The 17,481-nt window shown below is 38.6% G+C and overlaps 1 protein-coding gene across 1 annotated transcript in view; it reads right to left on the reverse strand.

Annotated features, from left to right (window-relative positions):
• Positions 1-278, reverse strand: part of LOC114654929 (sialic acid synthase-like) — a 62,198-nt gene extending 61,920 nt beyond the window's left edge. The window contains exon 1 of the mRNA XM_028805792.2: positions 7-278. Coding sequence (XP_028661625.1) covers positions 7-138 — 132 coding nt within the window. The 5' untranslated portion in view covers positions 139-278. The remainder of the gene's footprint in view (positions 1-6) is intronic.
• Positions 279-17,481: the final 17,203 nt, after the last annotated feature.

Consider the following 17,481-nt stretch of genomic DNA (forward strand, 5'->3'; position numbering starts at 1 on the left):
CCTTACCTTCGCCATACGGATCATTTTCTTGGCAATCTCGATGTCCCCCTGGTGATTCTGTCCTATTTCTGCAATAATGAAACAAGGGTTTTCCCCCCCGATCATTCTGCCTGGACAAAGCTCAAATGTAAGCGGCATGGCGGCGCTTTAATTAAATAATAGCAATTGTACCAAAATGATAGATAAATAAATCCGAGCACTGTCCACATGGATAGGCAAGTCCACTCAAGACGCTATGATTTGGCAATAGCACGATTGCCTATACTTCCTCTCTTGCCGGCAACTGTAAAGTATCTGTCAAAATAAAAGTACCAAGGAAATCCTGTTCGTCATCGACGGGTCCTCGGATAGGCGTCAGTGAAGCGGCGCAGCGGCTGGCAGTCACTGCCGTTTGCACCAATGAGAAGCGCAGCTTTAGGAAGCGTCTTATTATGGAGGTAAACGTACAGCAAAATTAACGGCGGATCTTCACACCGAAGTGGCATTTCTGGGCAGTGATACTTCTGACATAATACTTATGCGTTTTAACTACTTGGTGCGTGTTTATTAACAACTAGTACGCGATTATTGTTTTTAAAACGTGTTAGCCCTATAATTCTCTGATGGCTGACATGACTGACTAATTAGTTTGATTACTTTCTCATTATCTCCTTTTTATGTTAAATGTTATGATGGGGGTGTACAGTGCATTCAGAAAGTATTCAGACCCCCTCACTTTCTGCAAATTTTATTAATTTTAAATGATACATTTGACCTTTTTGCTCATCAACCTACACTCAATAATCCATAATAACAAACTGAAAACATGCTTTCAGAAAGGTTTGTATATTTATTAAAAATCTAAATCTAGAAAATCTCATACCTAGAAGTATTCAGACCCTTAATTCAGTACTTTGTAGTAGCCCCCTTGGACAGTAATTTCAGCTTTGAGTCTTTTGGTTTAGTCTCTACAAGCTTTGCACGCATAGATTTGAGTAGTTTATCCCATTCTTCTTGGTCGATCCTATCAAGCTCCATTAGCTCGAGGTCACTGAGAGACTTGTCCTGAAGCAACTCCAGCATTAAATCTTGGCTCTAATTTTCAGCTCATCATTGTGCTGAATGCTCCAGTCTGAGGTTGGGTGTGCTCTAGAGCAGGTTTTCTTCAAGGACCACTCAGGATTTGGACACATTCATCCTTCCCTCAGTTCTGACCAGTCTCTCCCTGACCCTGCCGCTGAGAAGCACCCTCAGAGCATGATGCTACCACCACCAGTGCCTGGTCTTCGTCAGATATGTGCTTGGAGTTCTGTTCAAAGAATTCAGTTTTTGTCTTATCGGACCAGAAAATAATTTTTATTCTCAAGTTCTCAAAAGTTCTTTTAATTGTCCTATGCATTTACTCAAAGTGGCTTCAATCTGGCCCCTCTACCATAACTCTCTAATTGATGGAATGGTGCTGAGATTACTGACTTTTCTGACAAGTTATCACATCTCAGCAGAGGACTTCTGAAGCTCTGAAGGTGTCCACCCATACAGTACAAGGAATATAGATTAACAAGATTATGCACATAGAAACTAATAAATAGATAAAATAAAACTAATATAGAATTCATAATTAGACAAAAAATAAATAACAATATTGTAACAACTTTGTAGGTGCAAGAGGCAGAGGAATGGGATTATCCACTTTACGCCCACTACTGATGAGTGTGGCAAAATAGGACCTTTGGCTTCTTCAGTGACTGCTTCTGCCACGGCTCAGCATTTGCATGGTGCCATGCACTCCCTGTTGCTTTGTCCGCTCATACATGCTGTCCTGCTCCACCTCGCTCCAAGGTCAGAGGTAAACCTACAGTATATGCCACTCTTTCCCCCAGGTCTATGAGCCTACCCAAGGAGTGAGTCCACATCTGAGACTTGCCAGTGGCTATGTATCACGAGCAATGGACTCTAGCAGCCACAAGACGTGTCTGAAGTATTTACTATGTGCTGTGTCTGTATGTCCCTACTGCAACACCACTCGTGGAGCTGCTTTAATGCCCGCTTCTCCAGGTAGTCCTGCCCTTTTAGAAAGGTATTGTCCATCTGAGGAGTGTATCCGAAACTAGGCGCACTATAACCTATAAACACTCACTAGCCACTTTATTAGGTACACCTGTACAACTGCTTGTTAACACAAATATACAATTAGCCAATCACATTGCAGTATCTCAATGCATTCAGGCATATAGACATTGTCAATATGACCTGCTAAAGTTCAAACCAAGTATCAGAATTGGAATGAAAGGTGATTTAAGTGACTTTGAACATGGCATGGTGGTTGGTGCCAGATGGGCTGGTCTAAGTATTCCAAAAACTGCTGATCTAAGGGGATTTTCATGTTTAATTATCTGTAAGGTTTATAGAGGGAAAATATCATGGAATCAATAGCATGGAATCATCCTGCGGCTGATGGTGGTGGTGTAATGGTGTGGGGGATATTTTCTTGACACACTTTGGGCCCCTTAGTACCAACTGAGCATTGCTTAAATGCCACAGTCTACCTGAGTATTGTTGCGGACCATGACCATCCCTTCATGACTGCAGCATACCCATCTTCTGATGGCTACTTCCAGCAGGATAACGCATCATATGTCACAAACCTCAAATAATTTCAAACTGGTTCCTTGAACTTGACAATGAGTTTACTGTACTCAAATGGCCTCCACAATCACTAGATCTCAATCCAACAGAGCACCTTTAGGTTATGATGGAACGGGAAAATCACATCATGAATGAGCAGCTGACAAATATTCAGCAATTGCATGATGCTATTATGTCAATATGGACATTGAGGAATGTTTCGAGCACCTTGTTGAATCTATGCCATGAAGAATTACAGCAGTTCTGAAGGCAAAAGGGGGTCCAACCTGGTACTAGCAAGGTGTACCTAGTAAAGTGGCCGGTGAGTATTGTCACAAAAAGCAGACACAAGAGTCATAAAAAGGTTTGGGGCAGTCACCCATATAATATTTCCTGGCTGCAAAAGTTAAATTGCTACCACTGTCATGCTCAGTCCAAAACAGAACTGACTATGTTAATCAAATATATCGGCTTTAAAGGCCAGAAAAGGAAGTGAAATCATTGAGGGCAGAAGTGGAAGGGTCCTCTTCCATAGGTTCAGACCTGGACGTGACATCATCAAAAGGGCCAGAACAGGAAGTCTCTTCAGTCATGGGTTCTTCAACAGAAGCGACATCACTAGGGCCTGGCGGAATTTCCCGTGAACGGCCTTCAGGAAAGTGAGAAAAAAGGTCAGCACACTCCGCCACCCCCTGGTCTGGCATGGAATTACTCTCATTTAGACCCTTTAGCTGCCTCCCATGCGCACATGTGTGACAGTACATACAGTGCATCCGGAAAGTATTCACAGCGCATCACTTTTTCCACATTTTGTTATGTTACAGCTTTATGCCAAAATGGATTAAATTCATTTTTTTTCCTCAGAATTCTACACACAACACCCCATAATGACAATGTGAAAAAAGTTTACTTGAGGTTTTTGAAAATTTATTAAAAATAATAAAATTGAGAAAGCACATGTACATAAGTATTCACAGCCTTTGCTGTGAAGCTCGAAATTGAGCTCAGGTGCATCCTGTTTCCCCTGATCATCCTTGAGATGTTTCTGCAGCTTAACTGGAGTCCACCTGTGGTAAATTCAGTTGATTGGACATGATTTGGAAAGGCACACACCTGTCTATATAAGGTCCCACAGTTGACAGGTCATGTCAGAGCACAAACCAAGCATAAAGTCAAAGGAATTGTCTGTAGACCTCTGAGACAGGATTGTCTCGTGGCACATATCTGGGGAAGGTTACAGAAAAATTTCTGCTGCTTTGAAGGTCCCAATGAGCACAGTGGCCTCCATCATCCGTAAGTGGAAGAAGTTCGAAACCACCAGGACTCTTCCTAGAGCTGGCCGGCCATCTAAACTGAGCAATCGGGGGAGAAGGGCCTTAGTCAGGGAGGTGACCAAGAACCCGATGGTCACTCTGTCAGAGCTCCAGAGGTCTTCTGTGGAGAGAGAAGAACCTTCCAGAAAGACAACCATCTCTGCAGCAATCCACCAATAAGGCCTGTATGGTAGAGTGGCCAGACGGAAGCCACTCCTTAGTAAAAGGCACATGGCAGCCCGCCTGGAGTTTGTCAAAAGGCAACTGAAGGACTCTCAGACCATGAGAAAGAAAATTCTCTGGTCTGATGAGACAAAGATTGAATTCTTTGGTGTGAATGCCAAGCATCACGTTTTGGAGGAAACCAGGCACCATCCCTACAGTGAAGCATGGTGGTGGCAGCATCATGCTGTGGGGATGTTTTTCAATGGCAGGAACTGGGAGACTAGTCAGGATAAAGGGAAAGATGACTGCAGCAATGTACAGAGACATCCTGGATGAAAACCTGCTCCAGAGCGCTCTTGACTTCAGACTGGGGTGACGGTTCATCTTTCAGCAGGACAACGACCCTAAGCACACAGCCAAGATATCAAAGGAGTGGCTTCAGGACAACTCTGTGAATGTCCTTGAGTGGCGCAGCCAGCACACAGACTTGAATCCGATTGAACATCTCTGGAGAAATCTTAAAATGGCTGTGCACCGACGCTTCCCATCCAACCTGATAGAGCTTGAGAGGTGCTGCAAAGAGGAACGGGCAAAACTGGCCAAGGATAGGTGTGCCAAGCTTGTGGCATCATATTCAACAAGACTTGAAGCTGTAATTGCTGCCAAAGGTGCATCGACAAAGTATTGAGCAAAGGCTGTGAATACTTATGTACATGGGATTTCTCAGTTTTTTTATTTTTTAATAAATTTGCAAAAACCTCAAGTAAACTTTTTTCACGTTGTCATTATGGGGTGTTGTGTGCAGAATTCTGAGGAAAAAAATGAATTTAATCCATTTTGGAATAAGGCTGTAACATAACAAAATGTGGAAAAAGTGATGCGCTGTGAATACTTTCTGGATGCACTGTTATATATATTATATATACATATATATATGTAATGAAAAGTTGACTGACTGACTGACTCACTATTTCTCATTTAGTTAAAAAAAAATGAAATTTGGCATGGTGCTACGTCTAGACCAGTAGGTATCCACTAAGAAAAGACATTTCGATATATCAATATTTAGTAGTAACCCCTACACAATGGAAAAACTAGATCCCCCAAAATCTTAAAAATGCTTTCATTTATTTGATAGAAGTTTGGTAAGATTATAGAAAAAAGAAGAAAATGATCAAACCTGTGTTTTTTATTTCTAGAGATCTGTCTGTAGTAAAACTGTAATGAGTGGGGTATACTTAGACAGCACATCTTTTATTTACTTTTTTGCTTCAGCTGTAATAGTGGAGAAAAATGGGGTATGCAAATCATGCAAGTGAATGCCACAAGCAGATCAGCGTCACTGTATAAAAATAGTTCTCTCATGAAAAGTGGACAGACAGACAGACAGACAGACAGACAGACGTTGGCTTTTACAGTATATACATATAGAGATAAAAAATTATAAATAATTTAAAACTCAATTATCATTTAAGATAGAAATTATATTTTTTATTAAAATTATTTATCTTAGGTGCTAGCCTTAATCAAAAAAATGAAAGCATATTTCATTGCTTGTGATAATTGTAATGGACAACATTTTGGTAAGTTTTTATTTACATGCATAATCTTATAAAACCTTAAACTGTACTAAACGTATTATAGTATTATAATAAATAGCAACAATTTTACTCATGTACAATTAAAATACAGTAAATACAGTAATGTTGGTTTCATCCAACCAGAGAATCTTATTTCTCATAGTCCGAGTGTCCTTTTGGTGTCTTTTTGTAAACTCAAAGTGGGTTTCTTTGTGTCTTTCACTGAGCAGAGGCTTCCGTCTGGCCACTCCATCATAAAGACCAGATTAGTGGAGTGTTTCAGTGATGGTTGTCCTTCCTGAAGTTTCCCTCATCTCCACATAGGTTCTCTGGAGATCTTCTGGAGTGACCATTGGGTTCTTGGTCACCTCACTTACTATAACATTTTTCACTTGATTTGCTTAGTTTGACTGAGTGGCAGTCTCCAGCAAGAGTCATCGTTCTTCCAAACCTCTTCCATTTAAAAATCATAGAGGTCGCTGTGCACTTGGGAAACTTCAGTGCTAAAGGAATGTTTCATTGCCTGCCCAAATCTGTGCCAACACAATAGTGTCTCTAAGTCAATTCCTTTAACCTTGTAGCTTGGTTTTTGCCCCAATACAAAGTGTCAGCTGTGTGACCTTCTATAGAAAGGCGTGTGTCTTTCCTGAGCATGTCCAATCAATTGAACTGAACACAGATAGACCCAAAACAATATGTAGAAACATCTCAATGATCAATTAAATTGGATGGAAAGGGACCTGAACCAGATTTAAATTATTATAGAAAAGGGTCTGAATGGGAAATTTCAGGTTTTTGTTCTTTTTAAACTTGCAAACATTCCTAAAAGCCTGTTTTTGCTTTGTCATTCTGGAGGATTAAGTGTTGGTTGATGTGGGGGAAAAAAAAATGTATGATTTTCGAATAAGGCTACAAAATAAGAAAATGGGGAAAAAAGAGAAGGGGTCTGAATACTTTCTGAATCCACTGTATAACCCTCATGAGAACCTCATTTTAATTGGTCTTATTGCGTTTAAGTTGCAACCTGTGTTTTTCTCACAAAGCAAAAAACTATCCATTTTGTGTAACAGTGAGAGAGACGTTATCTGCCTAGATATACTGTAAATTACATTGATGGCCATCTCTTAGGTGAAACTTCTATCTGTAGGTATTTCTAAACAATAAAAAAATGACTGAATAGGTGGCGTTTCCCTTGTTTGTAAGGTGTGTGTAGGTGGTGGTAGGAATCAGGACAGGCTTTTTTTTTTGCTGTAAACTTCCTTGATGATCATTTTACTTTAGCCTTTTCTTTCAGACATGTCTAGGGTGCTGCCAAATGGAAGCAGTGCAGTGGGAAGTTAAGAATGGTATTTACACAGATGTCCATGTTTTGCTGAAGATGGACAATAATGTGTGATAAGATGCTTTAATACCTTTTATTATTATTACTTTATATCTTTTGATTTACATGTATAACCTGTGGATGTGCTTATACTTAGAGCATACATCCTTAGATAAGTATACGTTGTAAATTGCCCCAGCAGACATATTTGTTACCTGTAGGAAATTACAGAATATGATCGTTATTACGGAGTCTGAAAGTGTATTTGATGGATTGATTAATTATAGTACAATAAGGAAATACTAGTAATAAAGTACAGACAAGTACAGTTTGTGTACATTACGCAGTAGTGCAGACAAGCAGGCTGAGAGATAAGAACATGAATAAAAAAGCTGATGTTGAAGATTGATGGCTGTTATCAAGAGCAGCAGTCTTGTCCCTAAGTATGAAGTATAAAACATGAGACATCAGATTGACAAAACACACTCCTATTTGCGAAGTCCAAAATGCACACTGCCCATGTTTACTTGCAACTGCATTGCATGAATTGTACTTCCAGGTGAGCACTTGTTGATTGTCAATGTGTTGTATTAAAACCTTAATTCTTGTGAATTTAATGACTGATTGTTGTCTTAATTATTTTTACTTTCTCGTATAAGTAGTATAAAGAATGTATAGTAATCGCGAAAATATTTCACAGTGAGATTTAGATGAATCACGTTTCTTGCACTACAGAACATGTTTTGACCATTTTTGCAATAATGTCTGTGTGTGTGTATGTGTCAGTGTGTATGTACTATCAATCTTTAATTTAATATTGTTTATTTTATCAGTATGCTGCTGCTGGAGAATGTGAATTTCCCCTTGGGATTAATAAAGTATCTATCTACTGAAACACAATAACTCGTGAACGCTTTGAGCTAGATATATGAAATTTGGCATATGGGTGGTCTATCAAAGTGTTAGTTTACTGTCAAGTTTAGGGCAACATACGTCAACCGGAAGTGGTACTTTACCTGAACACATTTAAAAATTTTTTAAATAAACTGGTACATAGTTTAAATAGGCGGCACGGTGGCGCAGTGGGTAGCGCTGCTGCCTCGCAGTTGGGAGATCTGGGGACCTGGGTTCGATTCCCGGGTCCTCCCTGCATGGAGTTTGCATGTTCTCCCCGTGTCTGCGTGGGTTTCCTCCGGGCGCTCCGGTTTCCTCCCACATTCCAAAGACATGCAGGTTAGGTGGATTGGCGATTCTAAATTGGCCCTAGTGTGTGCTTGGTGTGTGGGTGTGTTTGTGTGTGTCCTGTGGTGGGTTGGCACCCTGCCCAGGATTGTTTCCTGCCTTGTGCCCTGTGTTGGCTGGGATTGGCTCCAGCAGACCCCCGTGACCCTGTGTTTGGATTCAGCGGGTTGGAAAATGGATGGATGGATAGTTTAAATAAACAATTGATTGAAATTTTGTATAGTAGTTTTTCAGGTGCAATTGCATTATAAAAGGAGAAAAATAATTAAAATTTTATATTATCATCAGTTAGGGTGAGAAACAGATGGATACAGAATTTCATCTTAATCAGATAACCAAAAATGATATCTTAACAGGCATCAGCACTATTACATATGCATTACTACCATTATATAAATAGAGATAAATAATTTAAATTTTGTATGATCGTTACTTATTGTTAGATATAAAATTTGACCTTGATCAGGTGACTGGAAGTGGTATATTACCGACCACAAAAAAATAATCTTATTTGAAATTTCAGTTTGATCAAATTACCGGAAGTAGTTCTTTGCCATATAAACTTGCATTGTAAACAAAAATAAGTGATAGAAATTTTGTAAGAAACACACAGATATGAAGTTTCATTATAATCAGACAACCAGAAGTGGCATCTACTTTACCTGAACAGGTATAAGGGAAGTTGAGTGGAGAAAAATGTGGTGCTTTACAAAAAACAGGCAAAATGGCATTCATCAATCCCCTTAACAAAACAACTAACTATTGTTAGTATACAGAAGTATACTTCCGACATTTGGTATGGATCATTGTAACACATCTGGTATAATAAAGGTTTATTGCCTCGTACGATTGACGTTTTTATGGGCATTTTTACTCAGAACTAGGGATTTTCTAGAACTTACCCCACTACTTTGATTGACTGACATAATTTCAACATACTTTCTTGATAGTTGATTTTTTTTTTATTTTATTGATTTTATTAAAATCTAATAACATTCTATACAAATAACTCAAGTTTTACAAAAAAAAAAAGGTTTGAAACAAATCAACCCCCACGCCTGAGAAAGAGAGCTAGGCCAGCAGAGTAAAACTTTAAGCTAGTAAAAATAAGTTAGATAAATTAATTAATAAATAAAGATAAATGGAGTAAAAGAAGGGAGAGAACCTGCTTCCTCAGTTTAAATGCAAATTCTAAAATGCTATTGATTAGATCCTGCCAGGTTTTGAAAAAGTTTTGTACAGAATTTGATTTTTTCCAGTTTCAAATAGTATAAAACATCAGTTACCCACTGACTTAGAATAGGTGACTTAGGATTCTTCCAGATGAGCAAAATAAGTCTACGTACCAATAGTGTAGTAAAGGCGATTACGGTTTGTTTGTCCTCCTCCACTTTAAGCCCATCTGGAAGTACACCAAACACAGCTGTTAGTGGATTAGGAGGGATTTTGACACCAAGGCTGTCTGATAGGCATTTAAAGATTTTGGTCCAGAATGATGTTAATTTGGTGCAGGCCTAGAACATGCAGCACAATGAGGCCAGAACTTGATTTCAGCGTTTGCAGGTTGGATTTTAAATCAGAGAGAGATATAATTTTGAGTTGAATAATTCTATGCCTTGTGCATATGGAGTTCAAGTGAATTCTGTACATTGTTACTTTCCACTCCTTTTCTGAGATGTTGAGTGAGAGATCCTTTTCCCACTATACTCTTGGATCTTTGAAAGGTAGGGACTCTAAAATGGTTTTATATATTACAGAAATGCTGTCTGAGTCCTCAAGACTGATCAGTATTTTTTCTGGTATAAAAGGTAGGTGGGAGGTGAGGAAAATTGGGCAGGTTCTGTTTAACAGTTTCTAATTTGAAGGTAGTGAAAAAAATGTGTTGCTGGTGTGGAACTTGACCCGGACACAGACAGGCAGACATGTTAATTTCACCACCACACGTTTATTAACACTAACATTTACAAAGTCCAAGTGCCACAAACCCCAATCTTCCCCAAAGTCCAGGCCAACCACTCTGCCTCTTCGGACCGCCTCCTTCTCACTTTTCTTGAACCTTGTCCTGCTTCAACCCGACTCCAGCCTCGAATGAAGGGAGGCGGCCCCTTTTATCCATACCCGGATGTGTTCTAGGTGTGCACCGGCAATCCCGCGGACACGCCCCAGTGTGGCGGAAATGCCGGCTGTCCTCCCAGAAGCACTCCGGGTGTTCCCTCTCTTCTTCCGTGGATGTTTTCAATTCCAAATAAATGAGGTAATGGTTGAATCTAATTTCTTAAAAAAAGATCTATTGATGTATATTGGAATGTTTTGAAATATAAAGAGAAGCTTAGGAAGGATATTCATCTTAACAATGTTCATTCTTCCAGCTAAAGTGAGATGAAGGGTGGACCATCTATGCAAGTATTGCTTAATTTTTTCCATACAGACGGCAAAATTTTGTTGATAAAGAGCTTTATGTTTACTTGTTATATTTACCCCTAGGTATTTAAACTGATCTGCAATGATAAAAGGGAAGGTGCCCAATCTAATATTGTATGCATGATAATTCACTGGGAAGAGCACACTTTTATTCAAATTGATTCTGAGACCAGAAATCCTTTGAAATTCTATTAGTGCTCTTAGGACTGCAGGCACAGTATTTTGTGGGTCTGATATATACAGTACCATATCATCTGTATATAGAGAAACTTTCTGTTCCAGTCCTTCTTTGATAATCCCCTTTATCTCATAAGCATTTCGACAGTGAATTGCCAGTGGCTCAATGGCAATTGCAAAAAGCAGTGGTGACAAGGGGCACCCTTGTCTGGTACCATGTTCTACTTTAAAGTATTCTGAATTAATGGTGTTACTACAAACTGAAGGTTCTGGATTGGTATACAGTAGTTTGATCCATGCACAAATGTTCGGGCCAAACCCAAATTTCTCTAATGTAGTGAAAAGATAGTTCCATTCGACTGTATCAAATGCTTTTTATGCATCCAGCGATAATATCATCTCCGGAGTGTTTGACTTTGTGTGTGAATATATTATATTAAGCAGGCATTGAAGATTGGAAGCTAAATGTCTGTCTTTAATAAATCCAGTTTAGTCTTGTGATATTACCAAAGGCAGCACTTTCTATATCCTTCTAGCTAGGACTTTGGAGAGTATCTTAACATCGTTATTCAGAAGTGAAATTGGTCTGTGTGATGCACATTGTAATAAGTCCTTATTTTGTTTAGGAAAGACGGTAATTAATGCTTGGCGACAAGTTTGAGGTAGAATTTTATTTTCTTTAGCTTCTGTAAATGTTGCTAATAGAAGGGGAGCTAGCTGAGTTGAGAATTTCTTATCAAATTCAAGGGTAGCCATCAGGGCCTGCTGCTTTCCACTCTGAAGTGAGTTTAAAGAATCGAGTTATTCTGATAGTACCAGAGGTTTATCCAATTCCTCTGCATTAAGAGTATCTATTTGTGGTATCTGTAATGCATTAGATTGTGTCTTGTTTTCTTTAACCTCAGTAGAATATAAGGATTTAGACAGTTGATTCTGTGATGTTGTTGAAGCAGGTTTATCTGTTAAACAAATGATCATATTTCAACATTTATGTGCTTGTTACTGACTTTCTTTTGGCAAATTGTGTTCCACAATTGCTTTGAGCTGTGGTTTTTTGAAATTTACTTTTTGCTTTTTTTGTTTTGTGCTTAAAAATACAGTACTTTAAGTGATTTAATAGTGTTTGTGGAATTTTCTTCATTGTGCTGGTTCTGAATTTCCACAAAAGGTTATTAATTCATTTGTGAAATTACACAACTTAGTGTTAGTATTTGTGTTCAATACTTATCACGTATGATTGGCTACATATGAACACAAATAGTTGGGAAGTTTTTCATCATTACATGTTATTTTGTCAACAAAAGAAATTTGTTTTATCTGTAATAACTGATTGTTTGAACTAATTTAATAAATTATATTGTGATCAATGAAGTCATTGTTTTATATTTTTTCCGGTAAGAGATCATTTTTAATTAATGTATAGATATTCTTTAAAATTAAAAATTTTGAAATTTACATGCCGTACCTTTGCGCTACACATTTACTTCTTTGTCCTTACGTTTAATTCCACGAATCGTATTTCATATGTTTTGATCTTTCATCAATTTTGTACTGTTTGTGAATTAATTGACATTTCTTCTCATTTTCTATATTTTTGGATTGCCTGAACTTTTTTATTACCTACATTTAATTTTTTATTTGAAAATGAGAGTTTAAAAGTAAACAGCATTGCAAAGGCAGAACAAAATGAATCAGCTGAATACACGTTTATGCTCTTTATTTTCATATATACAGAATGAAAGAGTTAAAGTCAGGGCTAAAATAATATATAATTTTGGGAATATATAATTATTCATCTTATTTAATAACAGTTTATTAACTACATTGTACATATTATTTTTAACTGTTATTTAACTTATCAACTATTCAAAGAAATTACATAGTACAAACACAAAATAACACCATAATTGGAAAATGTATCTACTCAGGTAAAATAACTATTAAATAAAGTTGAAATTTGAATAGGCACATGTGTTGTTTCACAAGATGACATATTCATACAATTATTTTATAATCTCCTTATATATGAGAAAGTCGAATGGAGAATACTCCAGATTTTTTTAGTTTCAGACCAGCCGACCCAGCCAGTAGGTGGTCTGCCTGCTGTCCAGTTGTCCCTACCAGAATAAAGTTATCTTTTCAGTTTGTCAGCACTGCTGAGCCAAACACATCTTAAAACCTGGTTAATCTGGTCTAACGGCCCATTCACGCCTAAGCATTTTTCTAGCGTTTAACCCTAGACCAGAACACCCCTAAAGCACTTGTAAAGTTAATTTCTATTAATTTCAATGACAACCTTCAAATCTAAGCATTTAAGTGTGGTTTTGAAAACTCCTAAATGCAGCAGTTTTGAGCATTTTCAGCCCAACACTTGTTCCATTGAAATGACTGATAATGCACAGGTAAAAAAAAAAAAAAAAAAAAAAAAAAGGCATGCTTGAAGCATTTTTTACAGGCAGTCACTGCCTCTTCTTGGATGAGCCTTAAGTTAAGCAGCTCATCGAAACTAAAAAACAACAAGTAAACTACTGATGTCATTGTGCACACGTATGCTTCTATTATCCAGGAACAGCTACTCAGGGAGAGGTCAAGTACACACATAGCTTGCAATGAGGTGGAAAGATGTGATGCACTAGCCCCACTGGGACGCCAGTGCATCACAGAACAATGTGGTACAGAAAGTAAGATGCTTAGTGAGCGCTGACATGAGTTGTACTTAGGCGGCACCGTAAAATTCTATTAGGTACATCACAGCGTAAAGAAAAATACAAAAAATGTTTTTGAACGTTGCTATTCAGTTTTTCTTCCAGTGTTTCCATCTTTCCATGGTCAGTTTTGGGCATGAGCCTCACGAGCGTTTGTTTAGAATGCCAACAGATTTAAGTGTTGCATGAAGGATTTCCGCAGCTGAAGCCAGATAGAAGCATAGGAAGACAGCCATGGGGAGGGAGTTTGGTCTAATCAGTTCAGTTGATTTTAATGTTTCATTGATTTGTAGTAAATAACCAGCTTTTGTTAGCATTTTTCTTCTTTTTCTTTTAAAAAGAAAAGGATGTTGTTAGTTTTGTGAGATTTTGTTTGAAGTTATGCTTCATTACATTTAAGGTTTGTTATGTATGATCAATTCTCTTGCATAGTGGAAGTGGTACAGAAATTCCCTATGTGAATGCTGGTAGGAAATTATTCTAACTTTATAAGGATGGCATTGGCCACAGGAGGGGATTGCTGTTTTGAATGATCAAGCAGAAAGCAATCGAGAGGAGTATGGGAGCCACACTAGTCTGATAGAGAGGTGGGTGGCAAAGCGCTTGACTGTGTAACAAAGAATAGACTGAGGCTCTGGTTAGCCAGGGAAAACTACTGAAGTGTTACCTGGTAGGATTGGTAAGGAGGGCTGATTCAGAGCCCGGTTTATGTATTTTTGTTGTCTTTTTTTTCCAATATTTTAAAGGCAGCTTGTATGGGATTTAATGGGATTGATTTATAGGTGGGTAAAAGCCTTCATTTTTTTACTTTCATTTCTGCACTTATATTTTTTCTCTAGTGCTTTCACCAAAGGATTTTTTTGTTTTTGGATAGCATTTTTATTCGTACTAGAATCTTCACTGTAAATACTCTTGCATCAAGGGTTTAGTTCTTTTTAAATACTTTTGTCGAATAAAACCAATTTTTTTCTACCTCCGCCTCGCTTGTGCCTGTATTATAACACTCTAGGTCCTAGTTGGTCCTGAACACTAGAAGTCTAAGTAGCTTGTGACACAGTGTTGTGATGTGAAATTTTGCATACAATTTGATAAATATTTTGTATGTATTTGTAACAGGCAAAGCAATGTAATATTAGTATTACATTAGTGAGAAGCATTCATAGTTTACCCTCCTTTTAGGAATGGGTCTCTTTGAATTTTATGACAGGGTTTGGGACCAGTTTGGGTTAGGGTTAGCAAGTTGGGTTGGGTTAGGGTTTGGCAAGTGTTTCTCTGCTAAAGTCTCTTTCTCAACCCCCACAGAAAAGCCAGGCTGCCTAACTGCCAAGCATTACCTTAACATATGGTTTGGAGGGCAGGTGTGAAGGTGTTCTATTCCCCCATTGGTCTAAAGTATGGCTGTTTGGAACTGGCTTGTATCAAAAGTCTTTAAGTACCATGACACCCTATTGGCTCTAGGGGTTGGACAGAAAAACTATAAATTTGCTTGCTTTACCTCACTCTCTCTCTCTCTGACCAAATGATGAAAGACCATCTCACACATGAACTGAAAAGGGCAACACAATGAAGAGCACAGTTCGGCAGCCATATTGAGACAGGCATGTGGCCTGTTCTGAAGAAAGCTGACCAAAAATGAAGACTTAGACACATTTTAAGTAACTAACAAGTTGGTGATGTGTAGTTTTCAGGTGGCACACAATTTATCAGGTTGTATGGTTGACAATATTCAAATGTACTTTGCATATTGTTATTTATTAATATTATCAATAATACATTATTTAAAGTGTAACTTAACTCCTGCTGGTCTTTTACTAAACCTAATTGCCTGAGGTTATACATGTAGAAGGGAAGCTGGGGAGAAGTTATATGGTACAGTACCTTATAAACAGTGGTAGGTCTGGGAGATTTGAGGCATTCTGACAAAGGCTACATATTAATAATACAAAAGGGGAAAGTAGTGTAAAATATTACTCTACCAAGACAAAACACACAAGAACAGAACATAAAGATGTAGGTATATAATCAGCTTTAATCAGGTTAAAGTTTAGAAAGTTTAATACAGGTGGTAACTATGGGCAGTGTGGTAGTGCAGAGCTGTCATTCCTGGCTCACAGAGCCAAATGTATGGGGTTTACTTGTTCTGCATGTTGTGAGTTAAGCCTGGACACCACCAGACTGAGACCACATCTTTTTTTAAAAGCACACGTTTTATTAATACAATCCCACACAGCACACAGTGCTCCCAGCACCAATCACCCCTAATCTCCTCTCTCCATGGGAGCTTCGTCCTGCTCCCACACCCGACTCTAGCTCCCTGATTGTAGGGAGGCGGCCCCTTTTATTCTCACCCGGATGTGCTCCAGGTGCTTGATGACACTCTTCTGGCAGCACTTCCTGGTGTGGCGGAAGTGCTGCCCTTGCACCCGGAAGCACTCCGGGCATCCCTGGAAGGCTCTTCATCCATCTTCCCGGGTGTGGCGGAAATGAATGTTTCCCGGGCTCTCCGAGGCTTGGGGCGCCCCCTGGCATTGGCCGCAGGCCCCAATGGCTTGAGCCTCATTGCTCCTCTCCCGATCCAGGGTGGTTGCCCCCTTGTGGCCCGGAGGACGTCAACGCCACCTCCCGGTCCTTCCAGGTGTCCTGGCTGGGTCTATCCCCCAGCCACCTGTGACAATGTATATTTCTGGACTGATCAGTATTAGCGAGTGTGCTTAACTGTTGATGACTTCCTGTTTTAACAATGAATACAAGTCTCAATAATACTTCTCAATTAAGAAAATATATTTAGTCCTTTATGTGCTGTAATGTAAATAGCACCATCCCTTTATACCATCCTCAACCCAAGCCTCTGGGTATGAATACTCGCTGCTGTACCACCAGATCACCATGCTTTAAAACATCAATAGTATATAACAAGATTGAAACTAAATAAGACACTTTATTTATAGTTTTTTGTTACTAGATTAAATGCAGCACAGTCATTTCTGATTGGCTACATGATTGATCCCTGTTAAGGTTGGTGTGCCGCCCACCATATTTGCCTCTTGCCTTACACCCAATGCTGCTGCGATGATCACTGCCTGCGGGTGATCCAAAACTGGCCCAATTAAATTTATCCCTCAGCACATGCAGGATTAAATGTACAGTATATAATGTTTGTTCAGTTCTTTTAACCTGATCACACAATATACACATGCTTAACCTCTTTCTCACTAACTGTCAATAGATGACCTGATCCTGCAGTTGTGAAATAACAAAATTATTGTTTTATTATTTTGAATGGTGGCTGTTAGCTGATATGATAGAGAGAAGGAAGGTTGATATATTGTGCATTGAAGAGACTAGGGGGGTATTTTCCGTACGTCGCTTAAATCATCCGAGATCAGATGCCTCATCTTGGATGAGTTAATGCCAGTGAAACTCTTCCGGGATAAGTCAGTTTTTCCAAACGCAGCCATGTAGTAGATTAGTCTAGCTGGATCTAATCATCCGATATGAATGTCGTGCCCGCGCTGTTTGAAAAGCCCATATATATTGAGTCTAGAAAACATGATCAGCAAGTCTTTGATAGGCTGTAACAAAATGATGAAAGAACGGGTGCATTTTTTGTTTCCCACACAAGCGGAATAGGACCTTTTATTCGAAAGACATGAAAAATTTCAAGATTTAATATGCACAAGGAGTAACACTTCTGGTTTGGGCTGCTTTTGCAAAGATGGCTGGCAAAAAGTGGCCGACAAATTAAACGCTAAGTAGTGTGCATTGTACTTACTGAATGCAGAGTTTCATTTCCTATGTGTCAGATTAATTATTATTTAATATGTCATAATTCCAGATCAAACGTGAGCACAAGGAGAACATGGGAACAGGTTAAAGTGAAGTACAAGAATATACTTCAAACTGATAAATATTAGTATATAACTATTTAAAGAATTGTTGACATAAATAATCAT

The sequence above is a fragment of the Erpetoichthys calabaricus genome, chromosome 7 (assembly GCF_900747795.2).
Source record: "Erpetoichthys calabaricus chromosome 7, fErpCal1.3, whole genome shotgun sequence".
Classification (NCBI taxonomy): domain Eukaryota; kingdom Metazoa; phylum Chordata; class Cladistia; order Polypteriformes; family Polypteridae; genus Erpetoichthys; species Erpetoichthys calabaricus.